The 25349-nt window shown below is 37.5% G+C and overlaps 1 protein-coding gene and 2 pseudogenes across 14 annotated transcripts in view; 1 reads left to right on the top strand and 2 right to left on the bottom strand.

Annotated features, from left to right (window-relative positions):
- The window catches only part of BCL2L13 (BCL2 like 13), a 92528-nt gene that overhangs the window by 20233 nt on the left and 46946 nt on the right, over window positions 1-25349 (bottom strand). For 7 of the 14 annotated variants that reach the window (XM_040462718.1, XM_040462722.1, XM_040462720.1 and 4 more), the window contains 3 exons: window positions 20103-20246; window positions 2777-2814; window positions 1857-1938 (listed from right to left, as the gene is read on the bottom strand). In XM_040462718.1, the coding sequence (XP_040318652.1) occupies window positions 1857-1938; window positions 2777-2814; window positions 20103-20246 (264 nt within the window). Of the gene's footprint in view, window positions 1-1856; window positions 1939-2307; window positions 2338-2776; window positions 2815-12468; window positions 12512-20102; window positions 20247-25349 lie in introns of those variants that run through there. The other 7 variants (XM_040462723.1, XM_040462724.1, XM_040462727.1 and 4 more) reach the window with 6 other exon arrangements.
- Window positions 9789-11622, bottom strand: LOC121021996 (elongation factor 1-alpha 1-like; annotated as a pseudogene).
- On the top strand, window positions 13968-14557 carry LOC121021998 (BCL2/adenovirus E1B 19 kDa protein-interacting protein 3-like; annotated as a pseudogene).

The following is a 25349-nucleotide window of genomic DNA, read 5'->3' as shown; positions in this document are numbered from 1 at the left end:
AAACTCCAGGAGGACTCCCTCATAGGAAGACCCCTGCAATTTTGTGAGATTTACCTCCAGGAGATTAACCAGGTGCTCTCAATAAATACCAAAGAAAAATCCCCTCATGCTTCTGACAGGAGGAGGAGGAAAAAGAACTATCTTGAAATACATCAGGGTACTCTGCTTTGTCCTCAAGAGAAACTAGTTAATCAGAGCCTAAACAACCTATGGGCAGAGAAATACCCAACTCCAGCCCACTCTAGCCATCTCATCCCACCTAATGCAGGAAGAAAAACTGAGAAAAATATTTGTGAAGTTTACAGTGAGCCACAGGCTCAGTAAAAAGACTGACCTAATCATAGGACTATAAAAAATCCCTCACCTTTCCCCTAAGGCCTCTTTACAGCAGTTCCTTTCACCCAGTGCACCATGTCCAGCTATCAAGAAAAAAATCACAAGGCATACCAAAAGGCAAAAACATAATTTGAAAAGATGGAGGAAGCATCAGAACCAGACATTACAGATGTTGAAATTACCACACTGAGAATTTAAAGCAATTATGATTAATAAGCTAAGGACTCAGGGGGCGCCTGGGTGGCTCAGTTGGTCAAAGCGTCCGACTCTTGGTTTCAGTTCAGGTCATGATCTCACAGTTTGTGGGTTCGAGCCCCACGTCTGGGTCTGTGCTAGCAACATGGAGCCTGCTTGTGACTCTCTCTCTCTGTCCCTCTCTCTCTTTCCCTCTCTCAAAAATAAATAAATAACAACTTTAAAAAAAATTTTTTTTTAAAATAAGCTAAGGACTCTCGTAGATAAAAGGAGATAGCACGTAAGAACAATGTAAGCAAAGCGACAGAAATAATAAGAAGGAACCATGAGATCAAAAAGATCTGTAACGGAAATGAAGAATACTTTGATGCGCTTCCATCAGACTAGACATGGGTAAGGAAAGAATCTCTGAGCTTGAGGATATCTCAATAGAAACATCCAAAACTGAAAAGCAAAGACAACAAAGACAGGAAAAAAAGAACGGGATATCCAAGGGCTGTGGAACAACTACAAAAAGCATAAATATACAAAATTAGAATATAAAAAGGAAAAGAAAAAGAGAAAGGAACAGAAGAAATATTTAAAACAATAATGTCTAAGAGCTTCTTCAAATTAATGTCAGACACCAAACACAGATTCAGGAAGCTCAGAGAACATCTAGCAAAATAAATGTCCCCCCACCCCCCAAAAAAACCCCCACCCTACATCTAGGAATATCATTTTCAAACTACAAAAATAAAAATCAAAGAAAAAATCTTAAGGCAAGCCAGAGTTAAAAACATCTTACCTGTAGAGGAACAAAGATAAGAATTATATTGAAATTCACCTCAGAAACCATGCAAACAAGAACAGAGTGGACTAAAATATTAAAAAAATGTTGAGAGAACAAAACCCACCAATGTAGAGTTCTATACATGTAAAATTACCCCTCAAAAATGAAGGGCAAGCAAAAAATCTCAGACAAGCAAAAACTGAGGAAATGTGCTGTTAGTAGACTTGCGTTGGAAGCAATGTTAAAAGAGGCTTATTAGAGAGAAGGAAAATAATATAAGTCAGAAACTTGGATCTCCATTAAGAAAGGAAGAGCATCAAAGAAGGAATAAGTGAAGGTAAAATAAAAATTTTTACTTTTCTTATTCTTAATTGATATACCTGATAATAGTTTATTCAAAGCAACTCAATCATGTATGCGTACATATACAGTATATATATGCACATACACATATACATACATATGCATGCTTATATAAGTGAAATAAATGACACCAGTGATACAGAGATGACAGAGAGGAATTAAGATTATTTTGTTATGATAAGGTACTCACATTACTCATGAAGCAGCACAGTGTTATCTGAAAGTGAACTTGGACTAGTTGTAAATGTATATTGCAAACTCTGGGGCAAGCACTAAAAAAAGTAAAAAGAGAAATGTAATGGACATGTTAAGAAAGGAAAGAAAATGGAATCATACAACATGCTCAATTAAAACCACAAAAGGCAGAGAAAGAGTGGAAGACAAAAATGGGAACAAAGAATAAGGGCAACAAGTAGAAAACAGTAACAAATATGCTAGACATTAATCCAATTATATCAATAATCACTTTGAACTTCAACAGTCCAAATACACCAATTAAAAGACAGAGTGGATCAAAAAACAAGACCCAACTATATGTTGTCTACAAGAAACTCTAAATATAAAGACACATACACAGTAAAAGTAAACGGATGGAGAAAAATATACCATGCTAACAACTAATCAAAAGAAAGTAGGGGCACCTGGCTGACTCGGTAGGTAGAGTCTGTGACTCTTGATCTTGGGGTTGTAAATTTGAGCCCCACGTTGGATGGAGAGATTACTTAAGAAATAAAATCTTAAAAAAAAAAAGTGGGAGTATTAATTTCAAACAGAGCAGACTTCAGAGCAAGAAAAGTTATCAGGAATAAAGAGGGCATTACATAATGAGAAAGGGGTTAAACCTCCAAAAAGACATAATAATCTTTAATGTGTACACATCTAACAACAGAGTGTCAAACTATGGGAGGCCAGAACTGATAGAAGTGCAAGGAGAAATAAATTAATCTACTATTATAATTGGTGACTTTGACACCTTTCCAGTAGAAATAGACCGAAAAGTCACAAATGACATAGTTATATTCAGCAATTGGATATAATGGGCATCTATAAACTACCTCATCCAATAATAGAAGAATATACATTCTTCCCAAGCTCACATGGAATACTCACCTAGACCATTCTGGGACATGAAACACATCTTTACAAATCTAAAAGAATAGAAATCATACAATGTCTGCTCTCAGGACCATAATGGAATACAACAAAATACAATAACATAGATGGAAAATCCCCAAACACTTGGTTATTAAACAATATATTTCTGAATAATACATGGGTCAGAGAATAAATCTCCAGAGACATTTAAAAATACTTGAACTGGGGCGCCTGGGTGGCGCAGTCAGTTAAGCGTCCGGCTTCAGCCAGGTCACGATCTCACGGTCCGTGAGTTCGAGCCCCGCGTCAGGCTCTGGGCTGATGGCTTGGAGCCTGGAGCCTGTTTCCGATTCTGTGTCTCCCTCTCTCTCTGCCCCTCCCCCGTTCATGCTCTGTCTCTCTCTGTCCCAAAAATAAATAAAAACGTTGAAAAAAAAATTTAAAAAAAAAATAAAAATACTTGAACTAAATGAAAATGAAAACACAACTTAAACTTTGTATGAGGACGTAAGAGCAATGCTTAGACGGAAATTTATAGCATTAAATATTATATGCATATATTAGAAAAGAAGAAACACCCAAAATCAATCACCTAAGCTTCCAACATAGGAAACTAGAAAAGGAAGAGAAGATTAAGTCCAAAGTTAACAGAAGAAAAAAAAAACATAGTAAAAATAAGAGCAGAAATCAATGAAATTGAAAATAGGAAATCAATTGAGAAAATCAATAAAACCAAAAGCTGATTATTTGAGATCAATAAATTCAGTAAGAAACACACACACACACACACACAAATCACTAATATCAGAAATGAAAAATGGGACATCACTACAGATCCCACGGACATTAAAAAAAAATAAAGAAATATTGTGTTCCATAACTATAAATTTGATAACCTGGATGAAATGGACCAATTCTATAAAAGACGTAATCTGTCAAAACTCACACAAGAAAAATCTATGAGGCCAGCATTACACTAATTCTAAAATCAGACAGATATTATAAGAAAACTACAGACCAATACCTCTTATGAACATAGATGCAAAATCTTTAGCCAAATATTGGCAAATAGAACCCAACAGTATATAAAAAGAATTATATGCCACAACCAAATAGGATTTATCCCAGATAGACAGGTTGGGTCAACATTAAAAAATCAGTTAATGTAATCCATCACATCAACAGGCTACAGACCAAAAAACAAAGTCATAAGATCATGTCAACAGACAGAGAAAGCATCTGACAAAATCTAACATCCAGTCATCATAAAACTTTTATAGTAAATTAGGGCAGAGGGGAACTTCAACTTGACAAAGAATATCTATAAAAAAAACCTACTGCTAACATGTTTACTGGTGTGAAACTATAAAGTTTCCATTTAGATGAAGAACAAGGCAAGGATGTCATCTCTCACCACTGCTTTTCAACACTGTACTGGAAGTCCTAGCTAATGCAGTAAGATACGGAAATAAAATGTATACAGATTGGGAAGGAATTGTTAAAAAGAAGACAACAGGCCCCAAATGGATTTACTTGAGCTAAACCCCTGTCACCAACCAAGACTTAATACTTAACCTAACTGCAAGTTCAACCTTCTTTAAGAATGTGATCTTAACCAGTCAGTCTGGAATTTCCTAGTCAGCACTAGTGAGGTAATTCACCCAATAGACTCCATTTACCTCCCTAAAAAAGGTGACCTTGCCTGAAATAATCCTTTCTTTTGTTTATGACTTCCTTGTCCCACCTCCTTTCTGCCTTTAAAAGCCTTTCCTTGGGTCACCTGGGTGGCTCAGTCAGTTGAGCCTCCAACTCTAGATTTCAGCTCAGGTCATGATCTCACGGTCAGTCATGAGATCTAGCCCCACACTGGGCTCTGTGCTGGGCATGAAGCCTGCTTAAGAATCTCTCCCTCCCTCTCCCCCTCAGCTCTTTCCCCACTTGTGTGGATACTCTAAATAAATGCATAAATACATACTTCTTTTATTTGCTAGATGGGATGCTGCCTGATTCATGAATCACTGAATAAAGTCAATTAGGTCATCAAATTTACTCAGTTGAATTTTTATTTTACAGAAGAAATAAAACTGTCTTGTTCACAGATGACATGATCATGTATGTAATGAAAATCCAAAAGAAGCGACAAAAATACTAAAACTAATAAGCAATAATGCAAGGTTGTAGAATACAAGGTTAATATACAAAAGTCAACTGCTTTCCTATATACTAACAATGAACAAATGGAAATGGAAATTAAAGACCTAATACTAATTACATGAATATCCCCCAAAACAAAATGTTTAGGTATAACAAAATAGGTACAAGATCTATATAAGGGAAACTATAAAACTCTGATGAAAGAAATCAAAAAAGAACTAAATAAATGGAGATAGTCCATGTTCATGGATATAAAGTCTCAATATGGTTAAAATATCAGTTCTTCTCAACTAGATCTATGATTCACTGCAATCCTAACCAAACTCTCAGCAAATATTGACAAACTAATTCTTAAGTTTACATGGAGCAACAAAAGACCAGCGATAGTCTACACAATATTGAAGAACAAAGCTGAAAGACTGACACCACATGACTTCAAGACTTACTATATAAAGCTAGAGTAATCAAGACAGCATGGTATTGGTGAAAGAACAATAGATCAGTGGAATAGAATAGAGAGCCCAGAAACAGATCCACATAAATACAATCAACTGATCTTTTTGTTTTATCTTATTTTAGAGAGAGAGAGCACATGAGCAGGGGAAAGGGGCAGAGAGAGAGAGAGAGAGAGAGAGAGAGAGAGAATCCTAAGTGGGCTCAACCAACATTCAGCATGGAGCCCAATGTGCGGCTTGATCCCACACCCTGGGATCACGACCTGAGCAGAAATGAAGAGTTGGATGCTCAACACACTGAACCACATAGGTGCCCCACACAGTGATCTTTGAAAAAGGAGCAAAGGCAATACAATGGAGAAAAAATAGTCTTTTCAAACAATGGTGCTGGAACAACTAGACATGCACATGCACAGAAATGAATCTAGACACAGACTTTACACCCTTTAAAAATTTAACCCCAGGGGCGCCTGGGTGGCGCAGTCGGTTAAGCGTCCGACTTCAGCCAGGTCACGATCTCGCGGTCCGTGAGTTCGAGCCCCGCGTCGGGCTCTGGGCTGATGGCTCAGAGCCTGGAGCCTGTTTCCGATTCTGTGTCTCCCTCTCTCTCTGCCCCTCCCCCGTTCATGCTCTGTCTCTCTCTGTCCCCAAAATAAATAAACGTTGAAAAATTTAACCCCAAATGGGTCACAGACCTGAATACAAAACACAAAACTAAAATTCCTAGAAAATAACGTAAGATAAAACCTAGATGACCTTGGGCTTTGTGATGACTTTTTAGATACAACACTAAGACACAGTCAAGGAAAGAAATGGTTGATAAGCTGGACTTTATTAGAATTAAAATATCGGTCTATGAAAGACAGTGTTGAGAGAATGAAAAGACAAGCCACAGACTGGGAAAAAACAATTCCATTTTTTTTAAGCGTTCATTTATTTTTCAGACAGAGCACTGTACAAACTGGGAGGCAGAATGACAGGGAGACAGAGGATCCAAAGCATGTTCTGGGCTGACAACAGACAGCCTGATGCAGGGCTCAAACTCACAAACTGTGAGATCATGATCTGAGCCAAAGTCAGATGCTTAACTAACTGAGCCACCCAGGCACCCCTGGGAGAAAAATTTCAAAAGACACACCTGATAAAGAACCATTACCCAAAATATACAAAGAACACTTTTTTTAAAATCCAAGTTAGTTAACACATTGGGTAATAATGATTTCAGGAATAGAATTCAGCGATTCATCACTTACATATAACACCCAGTGATCATCCCAACAAGTGCCCTCCTTAATGCCCATCACCCATTTAGGCCATCGCCTCAACCTGCCAGCAACCCTCAATTTGTTCTCTATATTTAAGAGTCTCTTATGGTTTGTTTCCCTCTCTGTTTTTTATTTTTATTTTTTTAACGTTTATTTATTTTTGAGACAGAGAGAGACAGAGCATGAACGGGGGAGGGTCAGAGAGAGGGAGACACAGAATCTAAAGCAGGTTCCAGGCTCTGAGCTGTCAGCACAGAGCCCGACGCGGGGCTCGAACTCACAAACCGTGAGATCATGACCTGAGCCAAAGTCGGCCACTTAACCGACTGAGCCACCCAGGCGCCCCTCCCTCTCTGTTTTTATCTTACTTTTGCTTCCCTTCCCCTATGGTCACCTGTTTTGTTGTTTCTTAAATTCCACATATGAGTGAAATCATATGATATTTGACTTTCTCTGACTTATTTCGCTTAGCACAATATCTCTAATTCTATCCATGTTGTTGCAAATGGCAAGATTTCGTTCGTTTGGATCCCAAATAATATTCCATTGTATAGAAATATATACCATGTCTTCTTTATCCATTCTTCAGCCGATGGACATTTGGGCTCTTTCCATACTTTGGCTATTGCTGACAGTGTTGCTATAAACATTGGGGTGCAGGTGCCCCTTCGAATCAGCATGTTTGTATCCTTTGGATAAATACCTAGTAGTGCAATTGCTGGGTTTTAGGGTAGTTCTATTTTTAATTTTTGAGGAACGTCTATACTGTTTTGCAAAGTGGCTGCACCAGTTTGCATTCCCACCAGGAGTGCAAAATGGTTTCTCTTTCTCCTCATCCTTGCCAATATCTGTTGTTGTCTGAGTTGTTAATTTTAGCCATTCTAGCAGGTATGAGATGGTATCTCATTGTGGTTTTGATTTGTGTTTCCATGATGATGGGTGACGTTGAGCATCTTTCCATGTGTCTGTCTGTTAGCCACCTGGATGTCTTCTTTGGAAAAATGTCTATTCCTGTCTTTTGCCCATTTCTTCACTGGATTATTTGTTTTTTGGGTGTTGAGTTTGAAAAGTTTTTTATACATTTTGGATATTAACCCTTTATCTGATATGTCATTTGCCACTATCTTCCTATCTTCTCTCATTCCATCAGTTGCCTTTTAGTTTGGTGATTGTTTCCTTTGCTGTGCAGAAGCTTTTTATCTTGATGAGGTCCCAATAGTTCATTTTCGCTTTGGTTTCCCTTGCCTCTGAGGACATATCAAGTAAGAAGTTGCTGCGGCCAAGGTCAAAGAGGTTGTTGCCTGTTTTCTCCTCTAGGATTTTGATGGCTTCCTTGTGTTACATTTAGGTCTTTCATCCATTTTGAGTATCTTTGTGTATGGTGTAAAGAAGCAGTCCAGGTTCATTCTTCTGCATGTCACTGTCCATTTTTCCCAACACTGTTTGCTGAAGAGACTGTCTTTTTTCCACTGGATATTTTTTTTTAATTTATAATGTTTATTTATTTTTGAGAGAGAGACAGAGTGTGAACAGGGGAGGGGCAGAGAGAGAGAGGGAGACACAGAATCTGAAGCAGGCTGCAGGCTCTGAGCTGTCAGCACAGAGCCTGACACAGAGCCCGAACCCATGGACTTGGTGATCGTGACCTGAGCCAAAGTCGGATACTCAACCGACTGAGCCACCCAGGTGCCCCTCCATTGGATATTCTTTCCTGCTTTGTCTAAGATTAGTTGGTCATATGTTTGTGGTCCATTTTGGGGGTTCTCTATTCTGTTCCATTGATCTGAATGTCTGTTTTTGTGCCAGTACCATACTGTCTTGATGATTACAGCTGTGTAACACAGCTTGAAGTCTGGAATTGTGATGCCTCCAGTTTTGTTTGTTGTTTTTTTTTTTTCAACATTACTTCGACTATTGAGAGTCCTTTCTGGTTCCACACATATTTTAGGAATGTTTGTTCTAGCTCTGTGAAGAACGCTGGTGTTATTTTGATAGGGTTGCACTGAAGATGTAGATTGCTTTGGGTAGTATTGACATTTTAACAATATTTTTTCTTCCAATCCATGAGCATGGATTGTTTTTCCCATTTTTTGTGTCTTCTTCAATTTCTTTCATAAGCTTTCTATAGTTTTGAGTGTACAGATTTTTCACCTCTTTGGTAAGGTTTATTCCAAGGGTTTATTACGGGTTTTGGTGCAACTGTAAATGGGATCAATTCCTTGATTTCTCTTTCTGTTACTTTATTATTGGTGTATAGAAATGCAACTGATTCCTGTACATTGATTTAATATCCCATGACTTTGCTGAATTTATGTATCAGTTCTGGAATTTTTTTGGTGGAGTCTTTTGGGTTTTCCACATAGAGCATCATGTCATCTGTGAAGAGTGAAAGTTTGACTTCCTCCTTGCCGGTCTGGATGCCTTTTATTTCTTTTTGTTGTCTGATTGCTGAGGCTAAGACTTCTAACACTATGTTGAATAACAGTGGTAAGAGTGGACATCTCTGTCGTGTTCCTTAGGGGGAAAGCATTCCCATTGAGGATGCTATTAGCTGTAGGTCTTTCATATATGGCCTTTGTGATCTTGAGGTATGTTCCTTTTATCCCTACTTTGTTGAGGGTTTTTATCAAGAAATGATGCTATATTTTGTCAAATACTTTTTCTGCATCTATTGAGCAGATCATGTGGTTCTTATCCTTTATTTTATTAATGTTATGTATCACATTGATTGATTGCAGATATCAAACCAGCCCTGCATCCCAGCAACAAATCCCACTTGATTATGGCAAATAATTCTCTTAATGTATTGTTGGATCTGGTTTGCTAGTATCTTGTTGAGAATTTTTGCATCCATGTTCATCAGGGAAATTGGTCTGTAGTTCTCCCTTTTAGTAGGGACAAAGAACTCTTAAATAAGAAAAAAAATGGGGCCCCTGGGTGGCTCAATCAGTTGAGCGTCTGACTTTGGCTCAGGTCATGATCTCATGGTTTGTGGGTTTGAGCCCTGCATCAGGCTCTGTGCCTAATTCAGATGTATGTCTCTCTCTCTCTCTCTCTCTCTCTTTCTCTCTCTCTGCTGCTCCTCCATTCACACTCTGTCTCTCTCTCAAAAATAAACATAAAAAAAAAAAAAGAAAACTGATTTTTTTTTTCTCATTAAACTTTTGTTTTAATGGGTCTCAAAATTCTGCGACAGATTTTTGGTCAAGTTGTTTCCATTAAAAAGTACTAGTTTTAAAAACTAGTAACTTAAAACTGCCACACACACATACAAAACAAATGGCCCACAAAACATTCTTCATTCCTTCTGAAGGTTTTACGATGCACTTGCTATCATTAACCATTCTTTTACTATTAAACTTAAATGGCCAATTGACACAAACAGTTCTGAGACCATTCTTCCACCACTGATTGAGACTGGAGTGGCAGAGATAATATTCATTTAGTCTTCTGAGCTTTTTGGGAAGACTTGGTGACTTGCCAGCTCCAGCCGCCTTCTTATTCACTGCTTTGATGACACCCACAGCAACCACCTCATATCACGAATAGCAAAATGGCCCAGGGGAGGATAGTCAGAGAAGCTCTCAAGACACACAGGCTTGCCAGGAACCATAGCAACGATGATAGCATCACCAGATCTCAAGAACTTGGGACCATCTTCCAGCTTTTTTCCAGAACGACGATCAGTCTTCTCTTTCAGCTCAGTGGACTTGCAGGCAATATGAGCTGTGTGACCATCCACCACAGGTGCATATCAAGTGCTGATCTGGCCTGGATGGTTCAGGATAATCACCTGAGCTGTGAAGCCAGCTGCTTCCATTGGTGCATCATTTTGCTATCACCAGTGACACGGTCACGATGAACATCTTTGACAGATATGTTCTTGACTTTGAAGCCCACATTTTTCCCAGAAAGAGCCTCACTCAAAGCCACTCAAAGCTACATGGTGCATTTCAACAGACTTTCCTTCAGTTGTAACACTGACTGGAGCAAAAGTGACAACCATGCCTGATTTAAGAACACCAGTTTCCACTTGGCCCATAGGGACAGTACCAATACCACCAATTTTGTAGACATCCTGGAGGGGCAGACATAAGGGCTTGTCAGTTAGATGAGTTGGTGGCAGAATACAATCCAGAGCTTCAAGCAGTATGGTTCCACTGTCATTGCCATCTTTACGGGTGACTTTCCATCCCTTGAACCATGGCATGTTAGCACTTGGCTCCAGCATGTTGTCACCATTCCAACCAGAAACTGGCACAAATGCTACTGTGTTGGGGCTATAGCCAATTTTCTTAATGTAGGTGCTGACTTCCTTAATGATTTCCTCCTATCTCTCCTGGCTGTAGGGTGTCTCAGTGGAACCCATTTTGTTAACACCAACAATAAGTTATTTTACACCCAGTGTATAAGCTAGGTCATGCTCACAGGTCTGCCTATTCTTGGAGATACCAGCTTCAAATTCGCCAACACCAGCAGCAAAGATCAGGACAGCAGAGTCAGCCTGAGATGTGCTTATAATCATATTCTTGATAAAGTCTTTGTGTCCTGGGGCATCAATAATGGTCACATAGGACTTGCTGGTCTCAAATTTCTACAGGGAAATATCAATGGTGATATCATGTTCATTTTCAGCTTTCAGTTGATCCAAGACCCAGGCATACATGAAGGAGCCCTTTCCCATCTCAGCAGCCTCCTTCTTAAATTTTTCTAAAGTTCTTTTGTCAATCCTGTCACATATATAGATCAGATGACCAGTAGGGGTAGCCTTGCCCAAATCTACGTGTCCAATGATGATGATGTTGATGTGGGTCTTTTCCTTTCCCATTTTGGTTTAGGTTTAGAGGTGGTTTTCACAACACCTGCGTTCTGGCAACAAACCCACTGTGAGAGAAGCCAACCTGAGTTTAAAAATGGGCCAAACATCTTAACAGACACCTCACCAAAGATATACAGATGGCAAATAAGCATATGAATAGATGCTTCACATCATGTGTCATCAGGAAAATGCAAATTAAACTAATGAGATATGGGGGTGCCTGGGTGGCTCAGTCGGTTAAGCATCCAACTTTAGCTAGGGTCATGATGTCACAGTTTGTGAGTTGGAGCCCTGTATTAGGCTATGTGCTGACAGCTTGGAGCCTGGAGCCTGGTTCAGATTCTGTCTCCCTCTCTCTCTCTCTGTCTCCCTCAAAAATAAATAAACATTTTTTTAAAAAGTATCAGATTCTTGGTTTTGGCTTAGGTCATGATCTCATGTTTCATTGAGACTGAGCCCCGCATCAACTTTACACTGGGCGTGAAGCCCTTAAGATTTTCTCTCTCCCTCTGCCCTTCCCCTGTTCACGTATGTTCATTTTCCCTCTCAAAAAAAAAAAAAAAAAAAGAAGTTTAAAACTTATGCCCACATAAAAACCTGCACACGGATGTTTGTAGCAGCTTTACTGATAATTGCTAAAACTTGGAAGCAACCGAGATCTCCCTCAGTAGGTGAATGGGTAAATAAACATCCAAAGGAGTGCTAAAAATTCAATGCTAAAATGAGATGAGCTATCAAGCCATAATAAGAAATGGAGGAGGGGCACCTGGGTGGCTCAGTCAGTCAGGCGTCTGACTTCGGCTCAGGTCATGAACTCATGGTTCATGAGTTTGAGCCCTGCATCTGGCTCTGTGCTGACAGCTCAGAGCCTGGAGCTTGCTTTGGATTCTGTGTCTCCTTCTCTTTCTGTTCCTCCCCCACTTGCACTCTGTCTCTCTCTCCCTCTCTCTCAAAAATAAATAAAGGCTAAAAAAAATTAAAAAAAACACATGGAAGAAACTTAAATGCACTTACTAAGTTAAAGAAGCCAGTCTGAAAATGCTACATACTGCATGGTCTCAACTGTCTGACGTTCTGGAAAAGCAAAATCAAGGAGACAGTAAAAAGATCAGTGGTTGCCAGAGGTCAGGTGGGAGGGAGGGTCAAACAAGCAGAACACAGGATTTTTAGAACAGTGAAACTACTCTGTATATAATACTACAAGGGTGGATATGTCATTATACTTAATATTTTTAAATGTTTATTTTTTTGAGCTGTAAGCAGAGTCTGACACAGAGCTCAAACTCACAAACCGTGGGATCATGACCTGAGCCGAAGTCAGACGCTTAAATGACTAAGCCACCCAGGTGCACCAGATATATGTCATATTATAAATTTGTCCAAATTATGGAATATACACCAAGTAAACTGCAATGTAAACTATGGTCTCTGGGTGACAATGATGTTTCCATGGAGGTTCATCAGTTGCAACAAATGTACGACTCTGGTGGGAGATGTTGATAATGGGGAAGGCTATGCATGTGTACAGTCAGATAGTATATGAGAAATCTCTGTAAATTCTGTTCAGTATTTCTGTGAACCTAGAACTGCTCTACAGTCTGTTTAAAAAAATTCAAACCAGTCATATTACTTCTAAACCTCAATAAAGTGTTCTTCTCAATACCAGTACAATGGAAAAATCATCTCAAATATACTGCAAAAACAATCACAAAACATAAATCATAGGAAAAAAAATTATCTGTAGAACTCTAAATGGCATTCATCCTAGGCATTTCTTTTTATAACTCAGAGAACAAAATATTACTGTCCTCTGCAAATTTATAAGCCCAAAGCCTTCATCTAACATATTATAGCTGCCATCACCTCCTCCTTCCCTGTAGGTTTTCAAAACTAGTTCCACTTTGAGAGCTAGGTAATTTGTTTTACCCTGATGTTGTATTCAAGTGGCTGAAGACAAACACATCACCCATGGAAATCATACTACAGACTTTATATAACTGACATGCAACTTCATGTAGACAATGACCATAATTGTCAATGACCTCTAGAAGAATGACCATTATGGTTTTAAGACCTGTCAATGTAACATTTAACACAAAGTACCTTAAAGGTGATTCATGTTGATACTTTGTATCAGAGGATACATTTTCATCAATTAGCTGAAAAAGCAATCTCTTGGTTTTAAACACACACACAAAAAACAGAGTGCTTAGACCTAACAATGTGAAATATAGATTGGGCATTCAAATTTAGAGATTAGAAACACATTTATAAATTGTTTAATATTAACAACTAGTTATTCATATTTTTGCTTTTTCTTTAGCACACACATTTCAGTTGAATAAAATACTCTCTGTAACAAATTATAATAACAAACAATATATACCAATACAACAATATACATCAATATACTACATCATAATAAAACTGAAAATGGAGAAGGGAATGAATAACATCCCCTGTATTTTGTTTCTTCCCTTGTTGTAAAACACCATATAAGTGAGGAAGATTCCTGAGTGGAGCTACCCATGAACAGCAGCAATGGCAATGATAATGGCAACGAGGAAAATGGGGGGCTGGCTCATGTACTTTCCTCATCCTCTATCTACCATGCAGACATGGAGGAGATTCTTTTGAATGCACAACAGGAATTAGGACAGAGCAGTTTAAGAGGAAGTGATTACTGTGACAGCCCTTCCCCATAAGAAGATGAGCAGATTTTTTGTTTGATGTAGAAATGCACAGCAGCAGAGACCACAGCTCTCAGTCAGAAGTAATAAAAGAAAAGAAAGAAGTTGATGCTTTGAAGGAAAGTATAGACTGTATGTCTGACTGATCCTGTAGGCCTGAAACCATTCCCCTGGGGAGTTAGTTCCTCTTCAGGCACTCTCTGTATCTTTTAAGCATGAGGAAAAGAAAAAACAGGAAGAAGAGGGGTATTTTCTCTGCACACTCTCTTCATTCCATCTCTCTTCCTTTCTCATGTTTTGTCTTTGGAGCTAGGCATCTATACTGAAAATAACTGAGCACACCTCTGCTAGAACCTACTGAGGAAAAGAAAAGGCCCCTGAAAAGTGTGAGACCTGTGAAGTAGTGTATTATCATAGTAGTTTACTTGAACTTGAGACCATGACAAGCCTGACCCAACCTACCACCCTATTTTTACATATCCAAGTTCCAGTAACTTTCAAATCCAGTATTTTATTCAAACTCTGTTGAGGCATTTTACTAACCTCATTCCCTCTTTAGCCTATGACACTTTAGAATTTCCTAGCAGTTGGCTGCTGTCTAGCAAGGGCTTCTTTTCCCACAAATGCCACCAATAGATTAAAAATTTGGCAACAATGTTATTGTCTTTTATTACCACCAGACTAAGACCTGCATCATTCATGGTATAAATTTTACTCCTGCAATGTAACTACCACCTATTTCTTAAAATGAAATCAGGTTAGCAAATGATAAGATGCTTTGTTGTTTTACTTTGTTTTGTTTTTCAAGACAAAGGCAAGCTTCTCTAAGTTTGAATTTACAGTTATTAAAAAAGAAAAGAGGGGCACCTGGTTGGCTCAGTCAGTAGAGAGTATATGACTCTTAATTTTGGGGTTGTGAGTTCCAGCCCCACATTTAGCCTAGAGCTTACTTAAAAAAAACAAAAACAGGGGTGCCTGGGTGGCTCAGTCAGTTGAGCATCCGACTTCGACTCAGGTCATGATCTCACAGTCTGTGAGTTCGAGCCCCACATCGGGCTCTGTGCTGACAGCTCAGAGCCCGGAGCCTGTTTCAAATTCTGTGTCTCCCTCTCTCTCTGACCCTCCCCCATTCATGCTCTGTCTCTCTCTGTCTCAAAAATAAATAAACGTTAAAAAAAAAATTAAAAAACAAAACAAAAACAAACAAGACATATACACACAAATATCCAGGGCAATAAAAAAATATTTTAAACCAAAAACTAAGAAGAAATTAAGATATAATAAAATGGAAAGGGAGATACAACTCCATACATTGTAAAGATTAAAAGAAAGGATTTTTTTTTTTTTTTTTTTTTTTTTTTTAAAGAAAGGCAGACTGCCACATGCAGCACCTCATTCAGATGTGTCTGGAGTCTTAGAAGCTTGACTACCATATGTTCTCCTACAAATGGAGCTTGAGAGCCTGTTTGGAGGCTCTAGCAGTGGAGTGCGGCCATTCCTACACCCTTGACAAAACGGTGTCTGGGAAGATCATCCTCTTCAACCCAGTGTGCAGCCTCAGGAAATGCACATGGAGCATTGAGGGAGGATGGGGAGATGGGCCTAGCCAGCTAGATCAGCCAAATCAGCCCTGGTGATCAATAGGGTGACAGATGTTGCAGCCAGATTGCCTTCCCATCCAAAAGAGAGGATATTTTTGAGACATTTAGAAATCTGTACGCTGGGGCACCCGGGTGGCTCAGTCGGTTTAGCATTCGACTCTTGATCTTGGCAGGTCATGATCTCATGGTTTGTGGGATCGAGCCCCATGTTATTAGCACAGAGCCTGCTTGGGATTCCCTCTCCCTCTCTCTCTGCCCCTCCCCTGCCTGCATGTACTCACCCTTTCTCTCTCTCTCTCTCTCTCTCTCTCTCTCATAAATAAACTTAAAAAAAAAAAAAAAGAAAGAAACTTGAATGCCAACAGGATATTTGATGAAGAAATCATTTTTAACTTTTTTGATGTGATAATGGTAGTGTAATTAAAAATAAAATCTTAAGTGGGGCATCTGGGTGGCTCACTTAGCTGAGCATCCAACTTCGGCTCAGGTCATGATCTCACAGTCTGTGAGTTCAAGCTCTGTGTCAGGCTCTGTGCTGAAAGCTCAGAGCTTGGAGCCTGCTTTGGATTCTGTGTCTCCCTCTCTCTCTGCCCCTCCCCTGCTCACGCTCTGTCTCTCCCTCTCTCTCAAAAATAAATAAGCATTAAAAAAAATTAAAAAAGAAAATAAATTCTTAAAACAAATAAAAATAAAAAAATAAAAATAAAATATTTATTTTTTAGAGATACATACTGAAAAAATTTTTAATTCCGCTATACTTAAAATACAGTGCTGATTAAAGTGCACAATATAGTGATTCAATTCTATATATTACTCAGTGCTCATGATAAGTATACTCTTAATTTATCCTCCTCACCTATTTCACCCATCCCCCCCACCTCCCTACATACTGAAATTTTTATAGATAAAAGTATATGATGCCTAGATTTTGCTCCAAAATAATATTAAGAAGAGACATGACTAGGGTGTGAAAAAAGCATAACTGGCAATGTGTTAATGGCTGTTAGGGCTTAAATGATGGGGGTCATTATACTATCTTATCTATTTTCATACATGTTCAAAATTCTCCAACATAAAATGTTTATTAATTTATTTATTAATTAATGTTTACTTATCTATTTTGAAGGAGAGAAAGAGAGTGCAAACAGGAGAGGGGCAGAGAGAGAGAAAATCCCAAGCAGGCTCTGTGCTATCAGTGTAGAGCCAGACCCGGAGCTTGATCCAACAAACCACGAGATCATGAAAAGCTGAAATCAAGAGACCTGAGCTGAACTCGAGTCAGATGCTGAACTGACTGAGCCACCAAGACACCCTAAAATGTTTTTTAAAAGTAAGTGGTATAAGACAATTAAGAAATAAAAATCCACTGTATTCTCCTCCAAAAATAATAAATAAATAAATAAATAAATAAATAAATAAATAAATAAATAAAAGGGTATTATGTACAGCTCTATGCCAATAAATCTGAAAATCTAGGGATAATATCCAGAAAAATTATCAAAAGTTGACAGGAAAAACCAGAAAACTTACCCCAAAGAAAACACCAGGTGATTTTGCAGGCATGATAAGGCACAATAAATTAAACCTTATATATACTATTCCAGAGTATAGAAAAAGAGGAAACACTCTTCTGTACATTTTACGAAGCTAGCATATCCTTAGGGGCGCCTATGTGACTCAGTTGAGCATCCGACTCTTGGTTTTGGCTCAAGTTATTATTAGGATGTCCCTGGAACCACAGTGGAAGGGACAGCCATCTCGCCAGTGCAACCCAACGGAAAGCCCCAAGCGGCGCGCCAGAACGAACTGAAGGTCAACCAATCATCGAGCGCCAGCACAACCCAACGGAAAGCCCAAAGCTGTGCGCCAAAACGAATTGGAGGTCAACCAATCACCAAGCGACAGCACAACCTGGCGCGGAAAAAGGCCCACGTGGACCTAAACTGTGAACCGCTGCAGCTTAAAAACCCTACCCCACTACATCCAGCATGACTTCCCTGACTCCTCTCTCTCTCTCTCTCTCTCTCTCTCTCTCTCTCTCTCTCCCTGAGTCACGGAACCTCGCCCGAGACCTTAGTTCCCAATAAAGCCTTTGACTACTAAAATTTCTTAGCCACTGACTCCTGTCTTTACCCTGCCGGAAGCCTGACCCTAACAGTCATGATCTCACGGTTTCCTGGGTTTGAGCCCCACACTGGGCTCGCTGTTATCAGTGCAGTGCAGAGCCTGCCTCAGATCTTCTGTCTCCCTCTCTCTCTGCTCTTCCCCCACTCACATGCACATGCATGCACATATTCTCTCTCTCTCAAAACTAAACATTAAAAAAATTTTTTAACCGAAGACATACAAGAAAATTACAAGCCAACCTCACTCATTTAGACTGATACAACTAAATGGTAAAATAATTAAAAGCACTCATTTTAACATCAGGAAAAAGACAAGGATGAGTTTTAATACCAATTTCATTAATACTGTACTGGAGATTCTGATTAGTGCAATAAGTGTAATAAATAAATTTAAAAGAGACTTGTCAAGGAAAAAAATTATCATCATTCACAGACAGTACGATTTTCAAAGTAGAAGACCGACCCAAAGAAACCTGGAGATAAATAATGAGGATAATCATACAGTTCAACAAATTTGCTGGATATGAAATCAATATGGAAAAGTCAATTTGATAAGGGTACCATAGCTGAGTAAGATATCAACACTAGGGAAAACTGGGTGGAGGATATACAGGAACACTTTACACAGTTTTGTGAATCTAAACTTATTACAAAATAATCTTATTTTAAAAGATTACAAATGATTTTAAAAATTAAGAAGTCTGACAATACTAAGTATTAGAGAAGATGAAGAGCAACAAAAAATTCTTATGTACTGCTGACAGAGTGTACGTTGGAAAACCACTTTGGAAAACACTTTGGCATTATCATGTAAACTGAACATGTCTATACTCTTAGACCCAGAAATTCTACTCCCAAGTATATACTCAGAGAAACTCATATACATATGTATAACAATGTTCATAACAGCAATATTTGTCATAGCAAAAAGGTGAAAATGTCTACTGACAAGATAATAGATAAATAAATTATGTGATATATTTAAACAATGGAATACCAAACACCAGCCAACACATTAACCTAGATCATATATTCTCAGTGTGGATGATTTCGAGGGTTAAAACTGGTTTGGCAAGATGGGGGAATCTTAGGTATTACAATCGCTTGTGGCCCTCCAGAAGGCAACAGTACATAAATACACTTAGATCTATGGTATTAAAATTTCATGGGAAAGGAGGGAGATGATTAGGATACAAATGTCTAAAAAAGCATCCATTGGGGGCTGCGAAAGAAAAAAATAATTCAGAAACAATGACCTAGGACAGTCTCAAGAATGTAACACTGCATGAAAAAAAAAAGCAAGTTTAGAAAAATACATTTAATGTGGTATTATTCACATAAAGTTAAAAATGTACAAAGTAATATATTGTCTAGGTATGTGTGGTATATATAATATACATATATAGGGGCGCCTGGGTGGCACAGTCGGTTAAGCGTCCGACTTCAGCCAGGTCACGATCTCGCGGTCCATGAGTTCGAGCCCCGCGTCGGGCTCTGGGCTGATGGCTCAGAGCCTGGAGCCTGTTTCCGATTCTGTGCCTCCCTCTCTCTCTGCCCCTCCCCCGTTCATGCTCTGTGTCTCTCTGTCCCAAAAATAAATAAACGTTGAAAAAAAAAATTTTTATAATATACATATATACACATATATACATGTATACATTATATATTATATATTATATATACCTCATTATATATATATTATACATACTATACATAATTAATAATATTATATATAATATATTTTATAATATATTATATATACCTCATATATATGTATCCTCATTATATATATATATATATATATACATGGCTAAGGTATAAAAAAACAAATTTCAGAATAGAAGCTATCCTTGTAGAAGCATGCTGGAATCTAGGAGGGGCACATGAAAGGATCCAAACATGTTTGCTGTGTTCTTTTCTTCAAATGAGATGGCAAATACATAGGCGTTCACTTTATTATTCCTCTTAATTATTTATATGTTTTTTTAGTACAAAATGTTTCATAATTAGAACTACTTAAAAGAACTATTTAAAAACACCACCTATCACATTACTCTAAGTAAAATATTAATAGCAAAACTGTATTAATAGTCTTGCTTTGCTATCATCACGCGATCAATATTAAATAATATTAAATGATAATATTGATATTAAACCTATGTTGATAAAAACAAGCACCATGAGTAGCTTAACCTTTTTTTAAAGATAAGAAAACACACAACAGCTCATACCCAGCCACCTTGTTGAATGATGTACTCTGCAGCATAGTCCTCCAGGTATGTCACACCAAACTGCAGCAATGCACTCAGAGGCTCTTGACCACGTCTTGTCAACTCCAAAAGCATTTGTTGTAGCAAAATCAGAGGCACCAAAATCTTCAATGCAAAGATGAGAGAGTAAAAAACAAACAGAAATTCTTATAATTCATTTTATATGTTGACTACTAGAAAATGATACTTGGATGCATCATTATAGAATCTCACTTTTATCACAATAAAGGAATAAAACATTGACCCCCTACTAGAATGTCTGTGAATACTGCATGTAGATTTTTATAACATAGGGTGGTGGAAATTATCATTATATGAAAATAACTGGGCTCCTGTGAATGTGTGTTTTTGTGAAACATGTACAGGAAATTCACTGAAAGTATTATTTATAATAGCAAAAGACTGAAAACAACCCAACAGGGACTGGTTAAATCAATTTTGGTAAAATATTATATAGTTGTTAAAAAGAATTAGATTATTTACTGCCCAATCACCAAGACTTATTTTCAGTGAGAAAAGTTACAGGAGAGTGTGTATAATAATGGTACATTTGTGTTTAAAGCGTGCGCACGCGCACACACACACACACACACACACACACACACACACACACTTGCATAATCCTATAGTATCTCTGGAAAAATATATAAAAAACTGGTAATAGTGGCAGTCTAAGAAAAGAAGGAAGTAACTGGTGATAGGGTAGGAAAATAGTTTTCAGTACGTTTCTCTCTGTACTTATTGCATTTTGTACCATGTTCTTTTATTATCTATTTGAAAATAAAAACTTTCAAAATTATCAGCTATTTTATAAAAAGTCATCAAAAATCTAAGGAGGTATTATTTCATTCCAAATAACCTTATTGCTCAATATTTAAAAACCATCAAATTTATAACAGAGTCGTGCTAGAGTCCCTTGCCTTCCAAAAACAGCTGCACACTGAAAAGAACGAACCATTTTCAATTAACCATCTGCATGCAATCCCTTTAGTCTAAAACATCAAGAAGGCTCCACATTCCTGGAAAAGGAATGCAAAAGGAAATGAAACCAATTCCAGTTCCTTATTACTGAATTGCCAAGGTAATAACTGAGGATTAACAAAATATTTCTGCAGAAGAGGACAAACAGAAAAGACAATGAGTTTATAGCCTTACTAATATTCTTTGGCTTTCAAGTAAAAGTAGTCCTGAGGGAATCTATTTCAAAGACTGAAAGAAAGAATGCAACAAACACATATCTTCCTTTTTTAATATTGTAAAAGAACTCCAGTCCAAAATATACTTAAAAACCCCTTCTTAACACTAATGGAGAGGTATAGGGCTAATAGGGCTATAAAGAATATATATATTAGGCTTTCTTCACAATTAGAAAACATGTCATACTATTAAAAACAAAAAAAAAAACCACCCAAAAACCTATTGTTCATCTAGATCCAGTATTTTGTCTTAGCAGAAGCAGTAAGGTACAGCTTGTTGATCAGTCTGACTTAGATCATATCAACTTCAAAGGCCTGCGATGTTCTGTACCTCAAAACATTCTAAATTCCCCTAATAATCTACAAATATGAAATATTTTAAAGTTATTCATATTTAAGCTCTATTATGTCTTAGGGAAATGAGTTGTAAACACTTTATACTTGCTATATAATACTTATTTTTATTTGTTCCAAATTTATCTTTCATATATCAAAAAGTAGATGCCCTAGTTTTACTATGTAATCGTCTAGAGATAAATCTGTAATCCTCTTTCACTACTGTCTTAATTTCAGTCCTTAATCATATTACCTCTCGTTCACTATACTTTTTAGGCTGAAATTTACTAATCTTTTAGTCTGTTCTTCACATGGCCATTCTTCCATTGCTTTAATCATTTAAGTTATTCCTTCCCAGATCTTCTCCAACCCAATTATATCTTTCTTGCAACTCAGTAACCAGAGTGCAGAAATGTTATTTTACAGAACTAACAAATTCTAATTGTAACACTCTTGGTGATACATGCTCTATTTTACCTATTTGACATACTATCTTCAAGGACCTATGTGGGGACTTCCAAGCCCACTATCTTTTATGTATAATTCAGATGGTCTTAATATAAACTCACTTGCCCTGTAATTTTTGTGATCACACACAAAACTTCATGAGTTATTTCTACAACCCTTTAGTCTATCGTACTATCGGCAATACTTATCACCTTATACCTGATAGTTTTTTTTGCGTTCCCCCTCCCACAGTACTAAAGAAAGTGTTTTAAAAAAAACCTGGATCCCCAAGCATCCATACCTAGAAGGTCTCCACTATTCATATCTCTAGGACTCAAAAGCAACCAAATAGTCTTAGTCTTTGAATTCCTCTCTGTAAATCATTTCCTTGCTAAATGATAGTAATCCCCAAAAACACAGAAGTTATTTTTTCCTCTAATAACTTTGGTAAAGAAATGCTAAAGCAATTTTGACCAACAAAAAGGAATACCTCCATTTACTGTCTCCTCATATGTACTACAGGGCACCTTTCTCCAATAGGTTAGACTTTGCTAACAACATTATCTTTTTATTAAAGAATATATGAGCTTGCCTGGTACAGAAATAAAATATACTAGTTTACAGCGTCAAGGGTCTCTTCCAGGAGAATAGATATTTGTGATTATAAAATACATATTTTGATCCATCAATCTACTATTCAGTAACCATGCTATAACTTAACAATTCTAATAAATGTCATATCCCACAAATTTTATCTGTATCTAATCAATTGATTAGGTTTGAATGTTTGTCCTATCTACCTCAAAATAAAATTTGAGACTACCAGGCATTATGTATCACACAGTGTAATGCAACAGGAAATAGGGAACACGACCAATGAAGTATTCTTGCCAAAAACATTAAACCTAAATATGATTAGGCTTCTAGATCTACCTACCAAGGGAAAGGAAATATAGATACAGAAGAACGTTAAGTGACATCTCAATGTCAATAAAATCCAGAAAGTAGGAAATTTAAGAGAAATAACTTGTAAGTAAAGAAAAACACAAGAGGGAGGATAAGCCTACCTATTAAAAGACACTTAAGTCACATGTTACATGATCACATTTACATGAAATATCCAGAATAGGCAAATTTAAAAAGACAGTAATGTTGCCAGGGGCTGAGAGGAACAGGAAATGGAGAGTGACTACTACTAAGTACTGGGTTTCTTTATGGAAAGATAAAAACGTTCCAGAATCAGATGGTAGAAATGACTGTACAGCTCTGTGAATGTACTAAAAAAATACCACTGAACTATATACTTTAAAATGGTAAATTTTATGGTATGAATTATATCCGAATTTTTTTTTAAAAGTAAAGACAAGAGAATTATCAACCAAATGCAATGCATGGGCCTTGTTTGGATCCCAATTCAAAAAAATTATCTTAGAAAAATACCTTTAAGAGACAAGTGGAAAATTTTGAATACTGAATAGATTATGTGATGACAGAATTACTGTTCATATTTTGAGGTAAAATAGTGGTATTATCAGTTGGTTAAAAAAAGGGATATATCATCCTTAAAATACATATTAACATATTTTTGAAAAAAATGATATTTAGGAGAGGCGTCTAGGAGGCTCAGTCAGTTAAGCATCTGACTCTTGATTTAGGCTCAGGTCATGATCTCATGTGAGTTCAAGCCCCGTGCCAGGCTCTGCACTGACAGCACAGAGCCTGTTTGAGATTCTCTTTCTCCCTCTCTCTTTTCCCCACCCCTGCTCATGCACCCATATGCTCTCTCCTTCTCTCTCAAAATAAATAAAAACTTTTAAAAAATATTTTTAAAAAATGATTTCTAGGGTCTACTTCAAAGTAATCTGCGGGGAGAGTGAGAAGAGTATGGGGGAAATAGATGAAACAAGACCAGCCATATGTTGATACTTATTGAAGCTGAGTGATTTTGCATATGCTTGAAATTTTAATAATAAAGATTTTAAATATTAGTGATTAAATATGCCACTAAAAATTAACCAAGGCAAATATATTTATTTTTATTTTTGCTATTATTTTTCTAGTTTATTATACTATGAACAGTACATACTAACACTATAGCTGGTTCTCTTTTTACAGTTACAATGTTTATTCTATTTTATTATTATTTTTTAAAGATTTTTTTTAAGGTTTATTTATTTAATTTTTTTGAGAGAACGCGTGTGTGAGCAGGGGATGGGCAGAGAGAGAGGAGACACAGAATCTGAAGCAGGCTCCAAGCTCTGAGCTGTCAGCACAGAGCCCAATGTGGGGCTCAAACTCACGAACTGTGAGATCATGACCTGAGCTGAAGTTGGATGCGTAACTGACTGAGTCACCCAAGTGCCCCTAAATATTTTGTCTTTAAGTAATCTCTACACCCAATGTGGGGCCCAAACCCATACCCCTGAGGTCAAGAGTCGCACGCTCTACCAACTGAGCCAGCTAGGTGCCCCTACAATGTTTAGTTTAACAAAAAGGATATAAGGAGAGTGAGAAAAATAGAAGGCAGTAAGATAAGATATAAAGTGTGGTGTATCTCTGGATGCCATTTACACTCAAGGTCGAAAAATACAGTGATTATGAATGTGCCATAACCAGTTATGGAATTTTACAATAACATAATTATAGTTAGCAGTCCAATGGCACATGCACTTGAGCATAACTGTATTTCTGGCAGAGTCTGTACCCCCAAGAAAAGGCAAAGCTAAGCATTTCAAGGCTTTTTCTCTTTGATGGTTGTGTTCTTTTTTCCTCAGAAGCAGATAAGTACATAGGGAAAAAACAATAGCCATGTAGGGGTGGTGGAGAGAAATAAAAGAACGTATAATTTGGAGATAATTACTACATATTATTTAATATTTTGGCACATATTTCAATTATTTTTCTAGGCATACACATATCTACATTTTTTTTAAGTTTATTTATTTATTTTGAGAGAGACAGAGACAGCGCAAGTCGGAGAGGGGCGGAGAGGGGCAGAGAGAAGAGACCGAGAATCCCAAGCAGGCCTGGCACTGTCAGCGCTGAGGAACCCAACTGTGAGATCATGGCCTGAGCCAAAACCAAAGGTCGGATGCTTAAATGACTGAGCCACCTAGGCGCCCCATACATACCTACATTTATATATGTACTTTCTTTTCCTAAAGAATCATACTATTACACCACTGAATTTCCAAAGTGTACCAATTTTTCCTTTACTATGCTTCAAATA

This window comes from Herpailurus yagouaroundi, unplaced genomic scaffold (genome assembly GCF_014898765.1).
Source record: "Herpailurus yagouaroundi ecotype Mexico unplaced genomic scaffold, PumYag 355, whole genome shotgun sequence".
Taxonomy (NCBI): domain Eukaryota; kingdom Metazoa; phylum Chordata; class Mammalia; order Carnivora; family Felidae; genus Herpailurus; species Herpailurus yagouaroundi.
Note: the sequence above shows the minus strand (reverse complement) of the source record. Positions and strands in the feature narration are given on the sequence as shown.